Consider the following 24,138-nt stretch of genomic DNA (forward strand, 5'->3'; position numbering starts at 1 on the left):
TTGTCAGCAGGGACACTCCAGGGCTGCTCCAAGCCTCCAAATGCCATGAATGATATTCTGCTGCCCACCCACCAGCTCAGTTGCTCTTTCCTGTGTCAGCAAGCTTGTGTCTAAGCTGTCAGCCTTCCACCCAGCACGATTCATGCAGGTACCATCCAAAGCGGACGTGGAAGGAGATAGAGCAAATCTAATCACCAGCTGTGACAAGAGGCAGCCATATGCTCTTGTGCTTAGTGGCGTCCCACGTTCTCTCCCCTACTCCCCCAGTGTTTCTGCACTTTGGATAACTAGATCCAGCTGCTGCCTTGGAGGCCACCACACCTGTGAGAACAGTGCTTGTGTGAGCAGTCCTAAAACATTTGCAAAAGGTTGAATTTGTCCTGTCTGAAACTTAGGACAAGTTGTAAATGTTGTTTGCTTGCTACCAGTTAAATTCTTGTTCTTTATGAAATGTAGTTGCTTTTAAAAATAACCTGTGCAATCCTGAAATATGGCAGTGTATTTGGGCTCCATTTATAGCACAAATGGGAAATGCTGTGGTCTTTTTCTTTTAGTTTGTTTGGTTTTATACCGTAACAGCAATAAGTTGTTTGCTTTCTGGCTCTCACCCTCAACAGAAGAGTGAGGTTTGGGTATCTGGAAACATAATGAAAATGGAATTGCTAAGTTTCCTAAGGAAACAACGTGTATCCCAAGTCATCCTTTTTCATTTACCCATTGCAGTTATAGTTCAAACAAGTTGTGGTGGTACGCCTGTCATTTTAGAATGAAACCAAGGTAATAACTCAATTAAGAGATCAATTATTCCTGATGGTGATGGCATTACGGTGTATTCCATGAGTCAGTCAGGCAAGACCAGATCCTTCCATTAGTCTGTAAAACAGTCCCTTCTGAGCTATTAATTGTTCCGGAGTATCGAATTCAGATATCTGGCCATTATCCAAGACTAAAATCCTGTGAACATTAAAACAGACATGTAAGCCTGGGGGAACACCAACAACAGCAATAAACTTAAGTGATTTCTACTTATTTCTAAAATAAATTTCAGCACTAGCTTGGTATTCAACCAAGTTTTACAGGTGAACGTGTATTTTACCTGTATGATTTTAAGAGGAAACCAAGAGCTATAGCCATTGTTTAGCTGTCAGTGCATTAAAAAAAACACAAGTTATGATATGGCATGAAATCTTTGATTAACCTACTGCTGGTGGCTAGTTGATGTAAAAACACCTAAGATCAAAAGCAAAGCTTTGAGCATTAAGCAAGAAAAGGACAGACATGGAATTGTTGTTCACTAATACTGAGTTATTTGTCTAGTTCATACAGGTTGCCCGAGTTTTCCTTCCTCGTTAGGAAAGTGGCTGAAGGTATTACCTGTCACAGTCCATGATGGTGTTTATCCGGTGAGCTATTGTTAACACTGTGCTCTCCTTGAACTGAGTCCTCAGGGCAGATTGAATCTGAAGATCAGTTTCTAAGTCTACTGCGGCTGTGGCCTCATCTAGAATGAGGACTTTGGCTTTCTGAAGAAGTGCTCTGGCCAGACAAACCAGCTGTTTCTGACCAGCACTGCAAGTAAGAAGGAAGATGGTAAATGAAGAGCAGCAGTCACTTTTCCTTGGGGTCAGACTACATGATTAATTTGAAAACAGTAATGAAAGGGTCATTGTTCCCTTTCCCTGAAAGGCTGATTGAGGCTGGTGGCACTGCTGATAACAGCATGAAACAAGCTAAGGAAATGAAAGGTGTGTATTGCTGCAGCACCCACAAGATCCCTACTTGGAGTAGGATTTCAGTGCACGAAGCACTGCACAAACATAAGCCAACACAGTGATTAAGTCTCAAAAGTTTTCTACTTGGCATCTTAATAATTTGATTTCATGCTATTGATTAGGCCAATTATGAGGCAATTTGCTGTCTGACCATTGTTTCCTCTCACCCCCTTCCCATTTAATTTATTCATTGCAAATTAGACTCCTTGTCTAGGACATCCTCTTAGCCCACCAGCTGGCACTACCCTACCACTGTCTTTTTGAAGATAAGGTACCTTAGGTTTTCCCCTCTGTCAGTGCACGTATATTCCAACTGATCTGGCAAATCTGCAACAAAGTTCTTGAGCTGAGTCAATTCCAAAGCTGTCCAGATGTCTGCATCAGTGTATTGGTTTAATGGGTCAAGATTCATTCTTAGAGTGCCAGAAAACAAAACGGGATCCTGAGCACAGAGACACAAACAACTCCTGAAATTAATTATAAAAACGAGCTCTCTGGTTTTCTCTGCTGGGTGCAAATCTGTTGCTAATGTTATATTGGATGGGAGACTAGCTTGGCATAGAGGTTAGTTCCAACTTTGAAATCTTTCAATGTCCCTCCCTCGTAGAATTTCTCTGAACCTTTACTATGTGTTACGACTTTCAGCTCTGCTGAAGCATTCTAGAAATTAATTTCATACCTGGGGAATTACAGTTATCTTGGTTCTAAGGTCATGGAGACCTAGTTGAGCAATATCTTGTCCATCAATTAGGATTGCTCCTTCTGCAGCTTCTACTAATCGCAGCAATCCCAGAGCAAGAGTAGATTTCCCAGCTCCTGTTCTTCCAGTTATGCCGATCTGTAAAGTGCAGTGGAAACCTTTTGGTTTTGATGTTGATCATTTCCCATAGTTGGAAAGACCTGTCATGTCGTTCTTCTTGGCTGGTGTATAGCCTTTGAAAAGAGACAGCCCTACACAGATCAAATTTTTAGGGTTATTCAAGACCCACATAGTCTAGGGTTACATTCTTAAAGGAATTATTTAGAATTTGTACTTGTTTTGTATGAAAGTGAATCTTGAAAGCCTTTAATGGGAAGAATAGCTACAAGACTCACAAGCTGGATCAGGGCCTTGATATGGCACCAGATTTACAAAGTAAAATTCCTTAGCTGTAACTCTGCTAATACTCTGTGAAATGGAATTTCACTCAGAAGAATGTCTAGTTCATGCAGCAGTTCTTGAAGCACTATTTTTCACTAGAAGTGTGCTATGTGATTGATGGAAAAGGGCTCATACCTTACCACAGCATTCTTGTTTACATGCTGTTGTACCTTGGTGTAACACAGGGACTATATCTGCCCAGATCTCATCACTGCAAAGCACTGCTCACACTTGTAGCTCTTCTGGAAGCTCATGCTTACCTTCTCTTTCCCGTTGATGGTTAGATTGATACACTTCAGAGCTAACTCCAAGTTTGGTCGGTATCTCAAACTATAGTTTCTGAATTCAATTCTTCCTTCAGTAAGCCAGACTTGACCTTGAAGTTTGCCATTTAGAGTCCAGGGTGCCTAGACAGATGACCACAATCAACAGTGTATAAAGTTGATTTAAATTACCAAATGAGCTGGCCATACTGAAACAGGAAGCTTATGAAGGCATCTGTGCTAAATTTGCACCGATCTGTTTACCATTTACAAAAGAGAAAAAGGCCGCTGACTTTTATATTGCACGTCGGCTTTTTACTTCATGCAAAGATCCCAGTCATCGTAACTGAAAATAGGGATAAGCGTTTATTTGCATGTCAGAGTTCTGATACTGAGTGTTTCAATAAAAAGATTCATGTGCGTGGAATGTACAGAAAGTCTCCTTTAGTAGGATCTCAGGTCAGCATATGGAGAAATAACTATTACAGAACAGAAATGATTGCACTGGAGATTCTTAATTGCTCAAAGGCTATTTAGCAGCCATCAGTTATCACACAGTTAGATCTGAACACGCACAATAAATACATGCTCCAAATATGGGCAGAAAATATGCCTCATTCCATGAGTGTTACCAAGTGAAGCTATTTTAACGGCAATCTAATTCTTAACAGTCTCATGGAAATACGATAATCAGAGGTTACAAAACAACCTGTCAGTTGGATCAAAATGCTACAATTTTTTAAAGGAAATATAACTGGTCTTTCAAAGGGGCAAAAACAGGAGGGGTTCTCCATGTGGAACAGAAAAGTTACAAATCTGATTTGCAGAGATTTTTCCTGTGCTAGTCGAGTCAGTAGTTGGCTATCTACCTCTTTAGGAGTCCTTGAGTATTCTTTCACTCTCTCCACAGAAACAATGTTGTTTTCAATTTCTGTCCAGGAGCGCACCATCCAGTTTAGAACACCAGTTATCTAGCAGGAAGAAGCACAAATGTTAGGGTAGATAAAAGACCTTGGACCTGTGCTCACAAGGTACCTGTTAACTTTCTTATAGTGTTTATTTACAAGGACATCCTCATCAGCTAATTACTTGAGAAATCATCCCTTAAAAGACTAAAAACCAAACTTTCATAAGGCCCCCATGGTTATAAAACTGTGTTAAAGAGCCTGGCCTGCTTCCTCTGAAATGCTACTGATTGGGCGTTAAAGGTAGTGTGACTTTCTTAGGCTGTTCTGTAGCTAGTCTAAAAGCAAATAAAACAGACACTGAAGAACATGCCTCAGTTGCTTGAAACATGCTGTGAATTAAATACGAATTCAGATGCAGAAGGAAAAAGATGGCTGCTGCATATGTTTAATGGGTTCATTATCTCTAAGGGGCCATGTGCCCTGGACACTCTAGGCTTCAGCATTAACAGCAGGGTTTGGTAAGAGAAGGTGTCTAGAAAGCTACGCAAAGAATTCATGACTGAAAATTGAAATGGTAACAGAAATTAAAATGTCAACTGACTTTGCAAGGCAAGCATGGTATTACTTCACCGCTAAGTTACCTGAAGAGCATATGAAATGGAGAAGCCAGCAGTTCCTGGACTAAGGTGATTTCTGCCAACTGTTGCAAATAGTGCTGCAAACAATACAATGCTATTGCCTAGAAACTCCAGGTTTGTGGCAAGCCACCTGCAAGAGAAGGACAGTATAGAACTGTTGCTGAGCACCCTCCTACTTTCTCCCCATAGCACCTGTGATTACTTTGCAAAACAGCTGTGGGACTGCTGAGGGTACAGGGTGCACAACGAAGCTCTTGTTGTGGCCGTGATGCTGCTAACCAGCCCCTTTGTAGCTCATGAATGACTCCAGGCTGTCCAAACTGGTTGACCTATCACCTCTGCTAGGATTTTCTATCCAAAGGCTGTTGGGTGAGCACAGCTAGCACATAGCTTGTCGGGTTAATTGGTCTAACCTTTCTCACTGCTGCTCCTCACCTGTTCATGGCTGATGGATCTGTTGTATGATGGGTTCTGCATATCCCACAGGCCTCAAGCATTCTGCCACATAATGATGGGCTGCATCAGGCACGTGCTAGAGCTGTGCATTTTGGACATCAGATTATACCTCTAGCTGTGTGTCAGTACATCTGCCTCACCGTACAACAGAGATGGAGTATATCAGTTGGATGAGGAGTAATGTTGCCAGAGAGGTGTAATATGAGTGATGAAGTGAAAAACTACCTTAACTCCTCAACAACTGTGCACCTCATCTTTTGAGTACCTACACCCACACCCCAAGAGCAGCTACCTCTACTCACAAGGGCCATGGGAGTAAACTGTCATTTCTTCTCCACTCCAGATCTGTACCTGTCAGCAACTGCTCCAGCGAAGCATATTCTCTGACTCTCATCCACTAGGAAATTGCTCTTCAAAATAAACCTCTCCTGGTCTTTGTAAGCACGGATCACACTACTCCCGTGAAAAGTTTCTGAAATGTGGGAGTAGATGGGTGACCTGCTGGCAGCCTCCATGCGTCGCAGCTGGCAGGAGGTGATGACGTAGAAGTGCTGGTACAAAAGGAAATGGAAAGAGAAGTGACCAGAAGGTTAATGCCTTTGTAGAGATGCTCCACAGAAAATTGAGAAATGGCTCAGTGAGTGCAACAGTACGTACTATCCTACCATTATAAAATCTAATGTGCAGGCAGGCGATGCCCTTAAAAGGTGCAGTAGCATTTTTGCCTGTGTTATCTTCTGTTGCCATGGAGCGTAACCCCATAGCTGGTTAATGTAAAGAAGCTGAGGTACTCTGAACTCACAAAGCCTCAAAACTCATGTTTACTTTCTCCTGTAGACCTGCCATTTGCTTGATGGAGAATGGAGCCATGCATACACACTTACGTCCTTTTTTCTTCTGTTTAGCCTTACCTTGCTAAGCATTTGAGTCCAATGGGGCAGCGGCCTCGTATACATGGTTGTATTTAAAAAAAAAAAAAAAAAAGACAGCATAGCAATGCTGGAGAAAAGGAAAAGTGCCTTTGGTTTTAATATGATTTTATTTACACTAATGGAGACTAGGAATATAGCTCTAGGTGGGATTTGATTTGGACAATACAAAAATAAAAGCATCTCGGAGGTGCTTTGGAAGGTTGAGGTGACATGGGCAATGTTGCTGATGATATTATTACTCAAATGCAACTGGAGATGATGAAAATAGTTTCTGCATGGCTCTGCTCCTAAGAAATGCGAGCAGGCTTTCTGCAAGGTCATGGAAATGCTACTCTTCTGTCTATACATTTCTATGAGATCCTACCTGGAACACAGCATAAAAAACAGTCAAAGGCACTATGGCCATCGCTGCCTTTGGTGTAGCCACAACGATCACAAGGTAGATCTCCACCAAGTTGAACAAAAATCCCAGCAAGGATTTCAGTTTGTCAGGGATAATGGAATCGATGGCATCCATCTCTTTGGAGAAGCGGTTCAGTAAGTTTCCAATGGGTGTCTGCTCAAAGAAGACCATTGGGGATCTACCAACGTTCCTCAGCAACTGCAGAAACAGCTTATGTGAAGCTATCACACCACCTAGAAGGACTGCTGCTGTGGAGACAAATCTGCAAATGGCTGCAATATTAAAAAAAATAAAAAATAAATCAGTGTTACTGGGTCTGAACAATCACCTTGGAGTTTCCCTTTGCAAGATCATGACTTTCACTTCGTAGTGTGAATGCAATAGTGGTGAAAGGAGCTGCCTTTATCTTTGGTAGCAATTAAGCAAAGCCTCAGAGCTGCAAGGTAAACTAGCCTTTCTCCAGGGTAGTTGGGATTGCAGAGGAGTTCAGCAACATAAATGCACAGAAACTGTTCTTCACAAAATGAGCTGGACTGGAACTACTTTGAATTACACGGAAGTTTTAGGCTTTTGGACTACAGATTCGCTGTTGGCACAGAAAGGTTCCCAACCCTTCCTGCTCTTTTGAACTTCTAAAAAGCTTTCTCAAATTTCTGCTACTGAGCTTGCTGTCTTTTCAGATTTGATTTCTGCTCTAAAACAGGCAAGTTTTAAGAGTGATCAAAATAGTTGTGGCAATTTTTTTTACGGTTTAAAGGAATATAAAGTCTTCCAAGTTTCTCTTTTTTTCTTTCTTTACAGTTAAAAAGCCTAAACCAAGACTTAATTCAACATGAAAAAGATCCACCATGGCACTTGGTTATAATTCATTTATAGTGGAGGAATGGAAAGAGATGAGAGGAAGAAAAATGTAGAAAATGTTGGATATAAGGGGGTGGGATGGAAAAATAAGTATAGCGTAGTTCTTTTGTTGATGATTTTTTCTTTTGTTTTGTTTTTGGTCCAGATAAACACAGTTCCAGCAGGAACTACAGAGGAAGACTATTGGTTGTGGTCTGCTGAAAGGCACAGAACACTTCTAGTACATCATGAGGTGGAATTTCAAGCAGTAACATTCAAAATGTTCAGATCCCTTAGAAATCCTCTCTGTGCGTCAGAGCCTGTAGCCTTAGGTCCCATACCAAACTTTTAGGGCTGGTGCCAAGAGCCTGGGAGGTGAAGAGCCCGTGGGCATACACTTGTTTATATTCTTAGAAAACATCCTGAATATGGGAAACACAGAGAAGAATTAGGTGAGCAAGTTAAACGAACCTTGAATGATTCCTAGTGCACCAAAGACTCCAACTCTTAGCTCTGTGTGTTGTTGTGTACCATTGTATACAGGGTCATTTGTCCACATGCTGAGCCAGTAACCGCGAAAAAATGATAACGCTTGCTGACACATGAACAACAGAACGATGTACACACACAGCGGTATGCCTGTCGCCTTCAGGTAGGCTGCATAAATCGAAGTATTAACCTAGAGTGAAACAATTAGGAAAAAAGAAAAGGAGATGGAAGGAGAGGTTGGAAGGATTAAGTATGTTAGCAATGAAAAACAGCTCTGAAACACAATGATTTATGAGGGCATATCTGCTGAGTATGTCACGGGCTACAGCAAACGTTAATTCTTTCCTTATTTTCCTGGTGGATGAATAATGAAGCCATTATTCCTTGCCTTGGCCTTTTGAAGTGTACCTCTTGGGAAAGACGAGAAGAGTGATGTGCCTCTTCACCCCTTCCCATCAGCCTCAAGAACCTATAGCCAGATCCAAGATTACAAGTGCCTTGTAATGTGTACTCTTATGTTTTTTTGTTACCACCTCACCCTGACTGCCTCAGGATGCCCTCTCCCTTCTAATAATTCTTGAATCAGGCTCTCTCTTCTCAAGTGGTCATAAATTACTCTTTCCTCTCTCATTCCCATCACGTATTTTCTGCAACGTTATTCCTATTTTCAAACCACTGCTTAGATCAGGGCACATGTTGGGAGATACAGTTTACATAGGCGGTGTTACATAAAATAGTTTGGAAGTAACTTTGTCTCCATTATAAGGCAAATTTGGACAACTCCGCTGACTGTTCTGAAGCTGCACTAGCTTAACTTAGGCAGTGAGCTGACCCACCTATGATGGGGGTTAGCGGGTCAGTAATAAACCCACGGTACTTTGTCTTTGTCTTGAAAGGAAAGTGTGGAGCTTACCCTGCCATGCCGAGCTTTCTCTCCTGTGGTTAATACTCCTTCAGTGGCTGCAGCAGCAGTAGTGTCTTGACTTGCATGAGTGGTCTCCCTTCCTGTAGCAGATTTGACTGAATTGTCGCTTCATAAGGAAAACAAAAATTCTTTCAAATTTTAGCTAGGGCAATTAGTATTTTAAAGCCTATTTAGATCCAGGGAATCCCACCATCATGTATGTTTATGGTGGAGTGTAAACCTGAACTGCCCTTCCTTCTTCCCTAGATCACATTAAAATGATTCCTATAATGGCAATGCCATTTTCCCGGAGTCAAATAAGGTATGGGAATTCAGGAAGCTTACTTGTCCTCACCCATCTCCCCATTGTTCATGCTTATTTCAAAGGCTGCAGTTTTTGTGATCCTCCAGAGTGACCCCAAGAGGTGTCCATACATATCACAGGCACTGGGCTCTGTCAGGTGAAGCCATTAACAGAGGCTTTGAGCATACACTAGCTGTGGCTGGTGTGAAACGAGTCAGACCTTACAGCCCTCCTAGGAATTGAACAGCAGGTAAATGTATCCATATGCCTCATACTGACCTCTAGGACAAGTTCTGTCTCCTTGGGAAATATGTTAATATGAACAACATCCATATTCAAAAGCAGTTCTTTAGCCGGTCTTGAGTTTTGCTCGTTTGTCATTATTAAAGATCAAACCCAAGCCTGCATTGTATTCATTAAGAGACTCTGTGTCGGCTCTTATTGGACTCTTAGAGCAAGTTCTTTGGTGTGTGAGACAGCTTGAAGCTTACCGAAAGAACTTCTCCTGTGATGGACAGTTTCTAGAGGTGACGGTGCTGCTGGTGTCTCCTATAGCTGTGAAATAAATGCACTGTTTTCTCCAAGTGCTTTACAAATACCATTTTGTCTTGTATAGCCTTTGAGACACTTGTAACATAGAGGAAAGATCCATTACAAAGAATTCTTTCTAAGGGTAGAAATATCAAAGTCAAGGTTGAAGAACAGCACATATAGTGGGTAATTATGTTAAATGCATGACTGTTGCCTACTAAGATGAAACTTAATTCAAGAACCAGTTTTGAGGTGATGACACAGCTCATTTAACTGGCATATTTTCCCACATAAAGCGACAGATTCCTGTGATGAGATCCCTGCTCTAAGTGTCCTTCAAAGAAAAATCTACAGCTGGCTTTTCCTGTTTTATTCTCTTTTCCGTCTTCCCAGCTGTTAACAGCAGCAGACCCCCAGTTAGTTAAATATAACATTAAGGAAACAAGTGACTGATAGGTGTGGGAAAAACAATTCCAATTTGTCTAGGTTACCTGGAAAGCCAGAGCATGCCTTTTCTTCTGCAGTACTGTGCGAATGAAGAAATTCTGCAAAAGCCCCGTTTCTCTGTAAAAGTTCTTGGTAGGAACCAATTTCTGAGATCATTCCATCCACCAGCACAACAATGTTGTCCACTTGGTGCAAAATGCTGATCATGTGAGTCACCAGAACACGAGTCTGCTTGAAGAAAGAGTTAAATTGTTCCAGTGTTCCCCTGCTCACTTGGGCTGGTGCAGTTAGCTATCTTGTAAGAAGACGTGCTCAGTGTGAACCTGTAATTTTTGCTAACATGGGGATATTTTTGTTGTTTATTCCTGTCACTTTTTCCCTAAATAAGAAATTGGTGTGTTCTACGTTTCTAATATACAATCAAGCCCTTTGAGTATATTTTAAATCTGATACCTGCTTTCTTTGCCAGTCTTTCTATGTTTGAGCATAATAATTATATTCTGATACCTGCAACCAATCTACTCATGAAAAAAGGTATTTGTAATCACAGATGCGTCTGTTTTAGTTGGACTTTCTGATGAAAATAAATACCTCTTTTTCTTCTACAACCTGAAATCAAATAAAATAATTGTAGTTAATTTATATCATTAAACAAATAGAGGTGCCCCACCAGACCTTCTCATGCACCCGCATTTATCATCTCTATTGCCTGACAACAGAGAAAAAACAAGGAACACCAAAATGCATCCAATGCAAAGAAGAAAGGAAGAGAAGAGGTTAAGGTGAATCCTGAGACTGAAGCAATGAACAGTTGGGTGATGAGAACTGTAAAGTTGGTACTGAAGTATTCAAAAGTGATGGAATGAGAAATTGTGGTAAAATGTGATGAACTGGAAGTGAAATACAGTTCTTCCAAACTATACTAGAAATAAATCCAAAGAGGCACCAGCATAATGCTGACAGAAGACCAAGAGAACTACAGACTTGCTGTAGAAGTAAGGCTGGAACTAGGCATGCTGAGTGAGGATGGAGGTAGTCTTTCAGGAGAATTCAGCCTAGGTGAGATTCACTGGAGGACTTCAGTGTGCTGTGTGGGCTGCAGAGGTTACCCACTCCCCTTCCATTGCTGCTAACAGCAGTACCTACCTGGGACTAACAAAAAAGAATTTGGGAGCCTTTGATAAAGTAACCTACCTTACTGGAAACATCTGGGGTGCCCTTATGACTATATAGATTTTGATGTCTCTTAAAGTTCAGGATTTATAACACACCTTGTTCTTCAGTAAGCCATTAGGTCCAAGAACGTGTTCAAAAATGTGCTGTCCAACATGGGCATCAACAGCCGAGAGGGGGTCATCTAGTAAGTAAATTGAAGCCTTCTGGTACACGGCACGAGCAAGGTTCACTCTTTGTTTCTGGCCTCCAGATATATTTATTCCCTGTAAAAATGCATTGACACTGTTTATTCCTAAGCTGCAGCATATTTATAAGCTCATAACTCCATTTTACACTGATGGTTTATGACTTACTTTTAAGTCAGTGCCTTTGTCTTTCCCCTCTTCCCTCCTACCGCCCCACCCCCCAAGAAATGAGGCTCTTGAGATGCTGAGACAGAGGTATCTTCTCCTGAGCAACTCTGCTCTCCTGCAAACAGGGACCCAAGAATGACCTGGATTTGTTTATTCTTGTTATGCGTCTGTTATATCTCTCTTTAACTTAACTGTCAGGAGGTGGGCTTCAGACCCCAGTAAGCTGTAGCCCAATTTTTCAGAAATTCCTGAGCACCTGCCTCTTGCAAGTTTAATCCATTTCTCATTGTTTTAAGTGGGACATCCAAAGTTGTCATTACTCATATTTTGACAAACTTTTTCATAGAACTGGGCCAGTACCTTCTCGCCTATTTCACTCTTCTGCCCTGCTGGGAAGCTCTCCAAATCAGGCTGCAATGCACAAGCATCAACCACGCTATTAAACCATGCTTCATCCATCTCATTGCCAAAGAGAATATTATCTTCCACTGAAGCATTCTGTATCCAGGCTTGCTGAGGAACATAAGCTGCTGTGCCCTATAAAAATGGAAATGGAAGAATATTACCAATCATAAGCACAACGTGGACAGGTGGGAACCGGTCTTTGAAGAAAACCCCTCCCCAATTAGCTTTATAAAAATATGGAATGATCATCACCATTTAATGGTCTGAGCCCTTTTCAAAATAAAAGGATCACACCCTCACTGTCTTACAGAGGAGGAAACAGAATTTCAAGTGATGTTACTTACTATAATGTCACTTCAGCTCGCTGCTAGAGTGGGAAATGGAACCGGCTCTCCAAAATCCTGTTCCAATTCCCATTCCCACAGGTCAAGCTCATCTGGCAGGTCTTAAGCACCTCTTGATGACTAAATGCAGGCTGCTACACTATAAATTTTGTTAAAAGTTCAGCACTAAGTAGGTTTTCATCGTATATCTGATGACTTCATTGATACCTTACTGTTCCTGAAGATAGCCTAATTAGAAGCAAATGCTAAGCGAAAAATTTACCTTCATAGTCACGCAGCCATCCACCTGTTCCAGCTCACCAAGTAATGCTGACAGCAAGGAAGATTTTCCAGCACCCACCTGGCCAACTATAGCAATCAAGGAGCCTTGGGGCACAGTAAGATCTATCCTATAGAGAAAAGAGCACCCCACCTCAGTCAGTCTTTGACCACCTTTTAGATACATTTTCTGAAAAGAAAACAAGCAACGTTCTTGCTGTAGTTATGCTGACTTTTTTTTTTTTTACACTTACATTAGTGTAATTCCATGTTTCAACAAATTGTGTAAGGAAAACAGTCTCTGCATATGAAGGCAACATTCAGATACAGAGACCTTCCTATTTCTGTGTTCCCATTAAGACAGGTGTAAAAGCAATAATACATTTTGTCTGACTTTTTAATTTTCAGAATTCAATATTAAATATGAAGCAAACTCAGACACTTGTACATATTCCACACTGACTTCACTTTGGGCTGTGAAGAATTCTTTCATTTAGCACCCACCCTAACCTACAGAACTGAGATGACTAAGGTTACGGCTGTACCTTCTAAGACAAGGAGATGTTTCTTTGCTCCAGCAGAATGTTCCGTTTCTTATGGTGATACTTGCCTGTACTAAGATATAAGGAGAAAAAGAACACTTGTGAAATTCAAAAGTAAGTATAGAAACATCCCTGTTTATGTTTCAGTATGTGCTTTTATTTATATAAAATGAACTTTAATTATCAAAAGAAGGGTTAATTACCAGACTAGATTTCACTGTTAGAAATGAATAGGCCTGAGAGAGAAAGTGATGGTAAAAGGCAAACATTTTTCTCTCTTGACTGTGGTAGGCACCATTGTGGAAGCTAAACAATGGAAGCTACTCCTCTTGTAAGACAACACTAAGACAGAAGCTCACCACAGTCAGAAGTGTTTCTGTTTGAACTCTCGGGATTCAGTTCTTCCAGATTCAGAAAAGCTGCTAAGCGGTTTAAAGAAACTTTGGCCTGAAAATGAAGAAGCACATAAAACGGTAAGATGTAGAATAGAAAGGGAGGACAACTAGAAGGTAAGACTCAACCTGAAAACCCACTGAAGACTGTTAATTAGGTGCTATGTTGCAGATGCTATGTAGGCTTAGATGGACAAATGCAGCTCTTCCCTAAGTTAATTGTATTTATTTCCACTTAAACAAAAAAGCCATGTTCTTCCATGTATTTTCTGTTCAAATGCTTGAAATTGCTGCTTTTTTTCCCAAATTCATCCTGCAGTTTTCCCAGTGATTGCTCCTGTATATGAAGAATCATGACAGTCTTCTTGTGGTGCAAGAGAGAAGCAAAATTTTCCAATTTCTCACTAACAACTATTTGCTTTTCTCTCTGGCCTGGGCTAGCAAGGTTCCTCTGATCTCCCATGGAGATTTTGCCCCATCTGTTCTGATCTCTGTGATTAAAAATAGAACTGGAAACATGTCTGAGATTTAATGGTGCTTGTGATACAGGACTAACAGGTAATTAATGCTTCTAAAAGAGAGCTTAATCCCAGATACTGCCCACCAAAAAAGTATTAGTCTCTGCCTTATACCATATGACGTTTATATGGCCCTAAAAGACTTAAGAATTATTCTTGGTGACTATTTTGTCAATATATCAACCTTTCTGAAAAACAGTACTTCTAAAGTACCTTTAGCTGAAACTCCTTGCACTTTGCTTTTTTACAATAGCAATTAAATAGCTGGCCTGAAATTCAAAGCCATAAGAAATCCCTCCCTTTACCTTTCAATGGTGGTATCTAAAAAACAGTTGTGGCCAAAAAAAAAAAAAAAAAGAAAACGTATCCTGCAATTAACCTGGACAACAGCATTTATGGAGAATGGCAGGAAGGAGTGTGCAGTGTTGAGGATGTTGATCAGTGTTAAAGATACAAAGGCCTTCTGAGCATCCAGGATGTGTGTGTTATCCACCAGGGTGTAGACAGCAAACATGACAAATGCAATCTGGAAAGGAGCAAAGAAAAAGCAAACCATTTACTTCAGACAGGGAAAAGAGAATGATTCAACGGTGGCAGGTCCCTTCCTACATACCCTGGAACCCAGGCTATCATTCATATACATGATACCACTGGCCTGCAAATATCATAGGTGAAGGTGACAAAACCAATTCTGACCATTTGATGTTTGTTCTCCTTTAAGGAAGTTTTTGTGCTGCAGTCACAGTAAGGTGAAAACACAGCCATTCTCCATTTAAAACACATATGGCTGACCTGCAACAGCATATACAGAAGTGGCTCGTGCAGATACTGACTGTGCTGTGAACTCTGTGTAGTTGAAGATCTCCAGGTGATTCCTACAAAGCAGGCTCCATCTGCTTGGAACATGTCATCAGACCACATAACTTGTCCATGGAACTGCTAGGACAGTGTAAATGTCTGCAGGCGATCCCACTGGGGCTCAACTCCTCCTGTGAGACCACCAACTCCTCCAGGCAGACATTATCTCTAGCTTTCCAACAGGAAAAATCTGTCCAGACAGGACCACAAAGAGAAATGGAAGTAATAGCACATTTTATGTAGGAAGGTGAGTCACTCACCAGGAAAGTTGATGAATTGAAAGAAGCTAGAGATGCTGAAAAGAGAATCTGAGATCTTTTTAGGGCCTTAAGTTCTTGCTTCCGGATACCAAGCACCTTCTCCATGAAGGTTTTCTCCCAGCCATACAGCTTGATTACTTTAATGTCGCTAAGAATGGCATTGGTAAGTTTGGCCCGCTCATCTTTATGTTTCATCTGGGCCTCCTGTAATAAATGTTTGAGTTTTATCACTTAGCAGGTTGCATATTTAACTGCACAATTATTCTGGAAAATAAAACACAACTAACACACCTTAACACTGCCAATGAATTCTGAAGAAATTTCCCTGCAGTTGAGCTGTGTTTACTCTTTAGCTTATACATCTTTTAGGATGGGAAATATCTTGCATTTTCTCTTCAGAGCTTTGTTTTTATTGACAGTACGAACAAGAACAGAAAAGGTGGGCAGACAAAGTAAAAGACTGAACATGCAGAAGAGTTTAATCTTGAAGAAACTTTGTAGGCTTTAAATCCTCCTGTGGTCCTTCAGAGAGTCATGGTCATCATAACATACTAAGCCATCTCTTAGAGTCACATGTTAGTGACTCTAATCAATGCAATGATTTTTGTTGTTTTTTAAACAACATGCCTACTGTAATCCTCAGCCTTTGATTTGTTCTGTAGCTGTGGGTTTCATGTCATCCTTCCTTGGGAGAGCATGGCAGCCTTTAACTGAGATTCAAAAGTTGAATCCTAGCATAATTCGTGTCAATAAAACACTTCATTTTTATGAAGCAAAATGTACCTGAAAATGACTCCTCTTCTTGGTGATCATAAAATTCAGAGGCAAGAGAAAAAGGAATACAGCAATTGAAGTCAAGGCAGATGGCCCAAGAAGCTGTCAGGAGAGAAGAGGAAGAACTTATGGTATTACAGAAACAAGTCTTCCACTCCTCCTTGCTTACCTTCCTTCTGATTTGAAATTGGTGCCTAACATCCCCCAAGTCTAAGGCTTTCCTCTAGTCCAGCCTTTGCCTTTCTTGGTAGTTGGGCTGCCTAAGCACTGTGGATTGTTAACTCTCCAAGCAGAGTAACTCCTGTCATCATGCTCTGCTGAATTTATTTGCTTCCCTTTTAGGAACTAGATTAGTGTTGAAAGAGATCCAGAAGCATGCTTTGCAATTTAAATAATATCTCTTGCTTCCTGGCTGCTCTTGGATGTGTTAAGGAGGACATCTTGTGGCTGGCATAAGTGACACAAAACCAAACCAGTTTTTGTTTAGAAAGCAAAATATTATTGTGACATAAATAACCAATCTTGTGTGAATTTACATCAACTAGAGAAATGAAATGGCAGCACTATATTATGCCACATATTCTTGGACAGCTCTTGGATATCTGGGTTTGTAATAACTTGCGTGCCAAAACAGAGAGCTTATTTATCATGGTTTAGTTGCATCTGTCTGCAGAAGGCTTACGTTTACTAGAAAGGTGAGTGTTGGTATGTACTCTGTACATAAAATGCTTTATAGCATTTTATATACTTTTTATATTTTATATAGCATTATATAAATAGCAAATAGTTTGCTATTTGTAACTAGTAACCATGCAGAGGAGCTGCAACTGGAGCCTGCAGTGGGCAACTATATTTTGGTTGAAAAGAGCACTGATAAAGGAGAATCTCAGGCAGAATATTAACAGGCAGCTCAGAACAGTCACACTCCCAGTGTTTTCCCTGAAAGAGACTGAATGCTGAATACACAGGTAAGAAGATGAATTGAAGAATCAGGTAAGGATTCTATTCCAATAAAAATAACTTCTAACAATGCAAGTGAATGCCCCATGCTAAGCAGGTAAGAAAAATGTGGCAATTTCAGGTTGTTCAGGCCAGAAAAGCTCTAATAAGAATTTTGAAAGCTCCTTTTTCCTCTGATACCTAAAACAGAAGGGGTTCGATAGGTACCGTCATCATATTTTACCTGCCACAAGAAGACAAAGCAGATGATAATCCGAATTGGAGCAAGCCAGGTCCCATTAAAATAGATAATAAGATCCATTAGCTTTTGGACATCAACAGATATCAGGTTAACGATTTCACCTACTGTTACTGCTTTCCTTGATGCGTTTGACATTATTAGGATCTAGATAGGGTAGAGAATAAAGGAAAGGCAGAGTCAACAACAGCTTTGATCTAAAAATCAAACAACTTTCTTTCCCTTATAAAGAAAGGAAAAAAAGAAAAAGGTCAAATCCTACATAATGAAAATGTACTGTTGCCTAGGATATGTGACTTCACTTCAGGGTGAAAAATTTACTCCCTTCCCCAACCATAATCTACAATGTAAGAAATCTTATGTTGCTTCCTTTTCTTGGCTTTCCCTTTAGAGGTAAGATTGAAAAACAAATAGTAAAATACCTCCCACACACTGTTCAGAGATGAATATAGCACAGAACTACATGCTAGAAGTAGTTCTCTAGTAATATCTTCCTTGATATTAAGAACAATGTCATAATTACTAATGTAGGGCTAGGAAAAAAGATTTGAAAATGAACCTACAGACTCACCTTCCTGTACACAAGCCCTGTTACTACAGTTTTCAGTTTCAGTCCCAGAACAAGACACATGTACATATATCGTTGTTCAAACAGAGTCTGGAGGCAAGCTAGCAGGACCATAATGAAGGCATAGAAATAACCATGCCAGCTAGGGGCTTCTTGATCTTCAATGAACTTCAGGAAAAGGCTGCAAAACAGGAGCAAAATGTTGATGAATCCATGTCTAACTGATGAAATACCAGAAATGCAGAAGTACCAGGGATTTTTCTGTATTCTCTATAGCTGATCTTTGTCAGTAAAATAGTAGAATAGATGCACAGAGGGCTAAGTATCTTCTACAGCAATGGAGAGGGTGTGCACTGCTTTAGACAGTGATGTCTTTTTCACTGAATTGACTGTGAGTTTAGCACCAATGATAATCCAGCTCCTTTCAACAGTAATCAGAGACTTCAAAAGTGTCTGTGTATCCAGCTCTGTGAGTGCTGGCATATACATCTCTGTGTGCTCATGTATGCAGCAATCTTGTACATATGTTGTCTCCTTTGGGAAATAAATTCTAAATACATACCTCAGTATCTTTGGGATGGAAAACAAGAAGACATCACAGATAACTAAGCAGAGGGTGCCGAGAAGGAAATAGATTCCAAACATGCTCCAAAATGCTTTCAGTAAGGGCCTGCTCTGATTGTGCTCTGACTGCAGTAGAAGCTCTGTCTCTTCAGCTTCTGTTGTACCAGTTTCACTCTTCTGACCCTTTTTAAAAGTAGCAGACTCCTTGTTTCTAAAGAAACAATGGAAAAGCTAGCTGTAACTGGAACAAGATTAAGGATCTTGTGTTTTCAAAAAATCATTAAATATCCTAAAGTGCATCTCATGCCATGTCCAGTATAAATGCACATTGAAAAACGTCCCCTTTCAAAAGAATCTTATAGCTCCGAGCTTCCAGGAACTAAAGGTGTTCTCCAGCAGATTTCAACATTTAAAATGTGATTTTGCACAAAGGAACTCACTAAGTGCTCACTCATCAAAGAGTGAAGAAGTGAACTAAGTTTTCATAGCAGAGAGTTACTCAGATTTTATGTAGAATACCCTTTGAATTTAACAGAAAAATAACTCAGTGGGATTTCTACCTTGATCAGATAAGAAACACCAACAAAGCTTACATTCAGAACCTGAGAATGTACTGAAGCAGTCTGTCTAGCACATTGTGGGAAACGGGAGGGCTTTAAGCTTCTTCTGAGATGACATGTCAGCCTCTGTGAGCGTATTTGTTTACATCATTTAGAGGAGAAAGAAACTGCCCAGCTGAATCCATGACACACTCTCTAGATCAAGTACTCACTGCTTGGTTCTGCTATGATACTTCTTCCACTCTTTTTCAGCCCAGGTAACAATTTCTTCAGAGGAGTCCTCTTTCCTCACTGACCACAGGTCATCCACCCCCAAGGACCGCTGATAGCCTTTCCAGACAAGCCTGGAGAACACACAGACAGCTGTAAGGTAAGTGCAGAAGGATTTGTTGCAGGTGTAATGTTTTCAAAACAGGTGGGCTTTAAGTTAGTGCTCCACAGTGAGTACATACGGACTTCCATAAACGCTACTTAGGAATATCCTTTCCCTGAATAAATATGAGCATTTAGGAGCAGCAGTTTTGCTTTAAATCCCTATGCTATCTTCTGTCAACAGAATTGTGATTTCCAAGTAAGCCCTAATTCTATTTTAGTCAATACTGACAGTTGGGTCTTGGACAGTGGGGACAAAGTTCAGCTTAACTTACTCTGTCGCTCAGTGAAACAGAGGAAGCATTACCAGAGTTGACATTAGGTGAAGGTATGTCATCATTTTACTTCTGAAAACTAAGCAGCAGGTTAGACCAATATCCTCATCCAGTATTTTCTCTCTGACCAGCATTTGTTACAGAAGGTCTGGCGGGCAGATAGGAGCGTGGTTGGTGTACAGTGATTTTTTGAGATTGCTGAAGCCTATTTAAAGATTAAGAAGGCACTGGAAGCCTGCTGTAAGCAGGGAGAGTATTATCCAGAATCTCAAATGGTGCTTTAAAATAGTAAGCTAAATTTTTATAATTTTATCTCATGAGAATAGCTCAAGTCCCCAGAGAAGGAAGTTAAATCCTCACTACATAAGTTAACTTGGGGGCTGAGATGCTTCTGACTGGTTCTCATGTACACCCTCTTATGCTGCTGTTTTAACTCATGTTCTAGCAAAACCATGTCTTCTATGTTTTCTTACCCAGACAACCACCAGTATGTGATTTTGGACAGAAAAGAGCTGTTGGCTTCTGGACACTGATTCTGATGGAAAGAAAAACATGGATGATATTTATATAGAGAAGAGAGTGTGCTTCCAATGATGTCTCTTCTGTACTCCCCAAGGAAAAAACAATTAAAAAGTTACCCAGCCCCCATTCACTGCCTCTGACAGTGTAAATGTATTGAGGAGGATCAATGGGATCAGGAGACTTTGGAGAAATAGGCTTTGAATAACTTCTCAGATGGAGGAAGGAAGAATATTATTTTTCTTATTCAGACATTTACTTTCTGAAGCACAGAGCTCTGCCATACTCATATGTCAGGCAGAGGAATGTACTGCTGCACAGAAGACCATGGAGAAGCAAAATGAGCCCTATACTAGTTTAAGTGAAAACAAACATGAGTGTGGATCGAAAAGGTCGTTATTTTTTCAAAAGATACGTAGAGAGGCAAAGTGGTTATCCCAAATTCAGCTGGTTACCTTTTAAAACCATTGGCCTTTATATGGAATGATGCATTTTGCATCTTCCAGATAATCATGTTTCTGCATATCCCCCAAAGTCTAAATTCCTATTTGAGCAATGATACAAAGCATTATGAAAAGCTACATTATACTTACTGGATTGTTGACAGCTTTTGAGAAGAAGGGAGGGTGATCAACTAAGCAGAATAACACAAGTTCACCAAACACCAGGCTAACATAAAGGTAAGTTGCAACATGGTGGAAAGGGTCTTCCAAGAAGCCCTAAGAAACAGAATGCTCTTGAGAATGACATAAAAACTCTTCACCACACTACATCGAAAGGGAAAACATAAGCAGAGATGACAAAGAGTCATCCATCAGTTTTCTCAGCACAGATCTTAAGAAAGGAATTTGGTTCTTTGCCTCACAATCAATGAGGCAAAAAGAGCTGTATTTTTGAGAGATTTCATACCCTTGCGTATTAAAGCCACATGATTTCACTTACTCTTTCCAGGCCATGTTGGATTTTGGAACTAAACATCACAACTGCAGACAAGAATGAGAGCAGCCAGTATATCAACAAGATGCCTGACGACTGGATGCCCATCATTCTTTCCGCCTGGGTAAGGAACATGGCAAGGATCTGTGAGGAAGTAGAAATATATAAATAGCTGGTAGTGGAATGCCAAACATTATTATCAAATTAATGAACACAATAAAGCAAAATCAACTAGTTTCTAGTCCAAATATTTCAAGATGCTCAGAGCTGAAGTATTGTTCCTAAACGGCTAAAACTGTGAAGGAATTATGCACAATTTTGCACTGCGGAATGTCACTATTGAGCAAGTAGTAAAACCACAACTGGGCCAACAAGCTAGAAGACTCTAGGCTATGAAGATGCAATGACAGAAGGGAAGGCAGGCATTTAGTTGAATAGAAATCCCATCATGATACCAGCCATACTAAATCACATACTGTGGTTGTCGGAAACTGGATCTTGCTCTGAGACCGCTTTCTAGGCATTACTGCTGCTTCAGCTCTTCTGAGGCATATTCAACCCACAGGACTATGTAATGTAGCTGTAGATCCACTGCTCTAGCTCCAGTCCCCTGCTGCTTCATACAGCCCAAGTTCATAAAGCATGGCTCCAGCCTTCTATTCCCCATCAGCTATCTTTGTGCTCAAAGACACTGAGAAATATGGGAAATAAGAGATCTGCCCCAGGAGGGCTAAGCCGGGCCACACACAGACAGAAGAAGAATTACCATTGTGATCCCCAGCACTGCAGGGCTAATGAAGAATGCTGGAGTCCGTGGAATTCCTTGGCTTATTTCCCATAGTACAAAGAAGACATTAGAAAAACACAGCATTACCAGGAGGAATCCAAGGACCTGAGGCAGAGACAGCAAACACATGTTGAAATAGAGTGAAATGATGATGGGATGATCCACTGAACTGACTGTTCCAAGCACCCTGGGCTGTAAGACTGGAGAGGTGAAAGAGCAGATATGGGATAGAGAACATGATGGGAAGCAGTAAGAAAACATATGAGGGTATAAAAGGAAAGATCCTGTGACAGTTACTCCTAAAGATTTACTTGATTTGTGCTGATATGACTTTACCTGACTGGGTAAATATCAAAGAATACACAGAGGTGGGTCATCAGAAAAGAGTTAACGATTTAGAAAAATTAAGTTCTGCATCGAAGTTGCAATAATGCTAGGATCAAACCCCATCCTCCTCCTTTACCATTTTAGTTTTGAAGATGTGGGACATCCTGATATAGCCTTTGTTTTTGTATCGAAGATACATGTAGTAGAAGGGAAAACTGATCCAAAGATAGGCACAGGGGATCCAAGCAATGACTGTCTTCTCAAAGCACCAGGTAAATCTTGGGGTCTTTGCGTGCCATGTCTGGTTCCAGTCCTGTCACAAAAGCAACACAGAATTGAAACAGTAATGCTAATGTATGCAGAATTTCACCAGCTAATGCAAGTTGCTAATGCTCCAACTCAGCCTAATGTTAGAGGAACTTAACGTTGGGTTTCAAATGTAAAAAACATTTGGCAAGCGAGGAGCTGCGGGAGAACCGTAAGGTGCCACAGGTGAAAGAAGGAGGGAGAGATCAGCAGTAGCATTTTGGAGGGAGTGAAGGTGGAAAAAGGAAAAAAAAAGGTTTGAAAAGTGAAAGATGCCAAAGAAAAGACATCATGCGTCAGAACTGAAGAAGGAAAAAAAAACAGGAGGAAATTTAAGTTACTGAATGTGAAATGAGAAAAAATAATTTTGGAATCAAAAAGATTATCAGCATTTGGGAACCATAAGAGTGGTCAGTATAGAATGCCTGGTGAAGTAGAGATAAGGAGGAAAGAAGTGTCCCAGAGCATTAACTGCATCACAATTGCATTTCCCCAGCTGTATTTATAATCCATTAATATTTTTTCTGACTGAATAAATAGTTGAATCTCATCTGTTAACATAATAAAACTAACAATGCAGCAACTGCAGATGGACATGTGAGAAGGAAGACTCAAAGCACTTGGTTTAAATTTACAGCAAAGACTCCATCCAGACAGATCTAGGGGACCAGGTAATTGCCAGGAACATCAGGGACCTGTACAAGAACATGGTTCAGATGAGTCAGGGTCACTCAGGTATTTTAAGCAGGCTTTGGTTTACTTGCCAAGTAAGCCTCAGAGATTCTGGTACTTGTGCACATAAGAGACAAAAGAGCCACTGAGTAACATGTTCCAAAACTGTGTGGCAAAAGGAGCATTCCTACATGACCTATTAGCACAGAAGGTACAATGACCTGTTTTTTCAGAGGTACTCAACACGTCTACAGCTCACCCTGATTCCCAAGGAACCTGCAGCTACTCTGTGTCCGAGAAGTGTATTTTACTAGGTGCTCCTAAAGCAATCTGAAGCCAAAGTTTAAGCAGCCAAGTGGGAAAACCTTGACCCTCAATTTTTGCTGGAGAAGAAGGTGGGGCTGGTTGGGACATGATTGTTCCAGCTTTGAGTAAAATAGTGTATTTTTTCTGCAGCAGCTTGCAGAGGTGGCCCAAATCCTTTATGTAAAGAATGTGATGCCAAGCAAGGCTTGGTGAAAGGAATCACTAGATGAAATTAGGAAGATAACGGCTCACGAGTTATTATAGGAGTTTATTAATCCTGACAATGGAAATCTGTGTGATCCTGGACTGATCAACTCATCGGTGCCCTTTTAAAGCTGTCGCTGTACTGGTTTGCTCAGCAGACACTTCCTGAGGACAATACACGGACCACAGGCTACTTGCACACCCTTCCAGCAGCGCAGTTGGACCTCACGCCCGCACACCTCTCACCAAACTTACTCCAACCGCACAGAGAACCAGATCACCAGATCATTCTGCATGTGGGTGCAGATATCCCTCGGAGAGGAAGATTTCATAACGCCAGCTGCCTTCACCCACAGTGACAGCTTCCTCACTGAGAGCCCGCCGTTACCCACACGTCGCCCATGTACATCTGCAGCGCCTCAGCCCAGAGCCAAGCTCACTCACCCCGAGCCCTCCGGAGCCCTCCGGGGAGCCGCAGAGCCAGCCGCCCGCCGCCATGGCGCCCGGGGCGGGCAGAGCCTTTCCTCACACAGCCGGGCCCCCGTCCCGCACCCGAGGGGCCCCGACCCGTCCCGGCTGGGGACGCCGAGCAAAGTCCGGAGGGCTGCGGGCCCGCCGGGCCGGCAGAGGGCGGCA

At 41.2% G+C, this 24,138-nt stretch overlaps 1 protein-coding gene across 1 annotated transcript; it reads right to left on the minus strand.

Annotated features, from left to right (window-relative positions):
• Positions 1–494: 494 nt before the first annotated feature.
• Positions 495–24,000, minus strand: ABCC6 (ATP binding cassette subfamily C member 6; the record flags this gene model as incomplete). Its single annotated transcript, XM_084295690.1, has 31 exons — positions 495–954; positions 1,375–1,569; positions 2,048–2,214; positions 2,452–2,610; positions 3,174–3,320; positions 4,046–4,147; positions 4,726–4,852; positions 5,530–5,729; positions 6,475–6,785; positions 7,825–8,032; positions 8,756–8,873; positions 9,542–9,605; positions 10,073–10,256; positions 11,300–11,467; positions 11,918–12,094; positions 12,569–12,695; positions 13,110–13,179; positions 13,466–13,553; positions 14,396–14,542; positions 15,135–15,338; positions 15,918–16,010; positions 17,092–17,253; positions 17,678–17,855; positions 18,237–18,449; positions 19,011–19,142; positions 19,919–19,980; positions 20,558–20,683; positions 20,907–21,044; positions 21,667–21,792; positions 22,151–22,327; positions 23,947–24,000. The coding sequence occupies 31 exons, from the start codon at positions 23,998–24,000 to the stop codon at positions 846–848; spliced, it is 4,533 nt and encodes a 1,510-aa protein (XP_084151816.1). The 3' UTR covers positions 495–845.
• Between the last annotated feature and the right edge of the window lie 138 nt (positions 24,001–24,138).

The sequence above is a fragment of the Netta rufina genome (assembly GCF_964035555.1).
Source record: "Netta rufina genome assembly, chromosome: 15".
In the NCBI taxonomy this organism is placed as follows: Eukaryota; Metazoa; Chordata; class Aves; order Anseriformes; family Anatidae; genus Netta; species Netta rufina.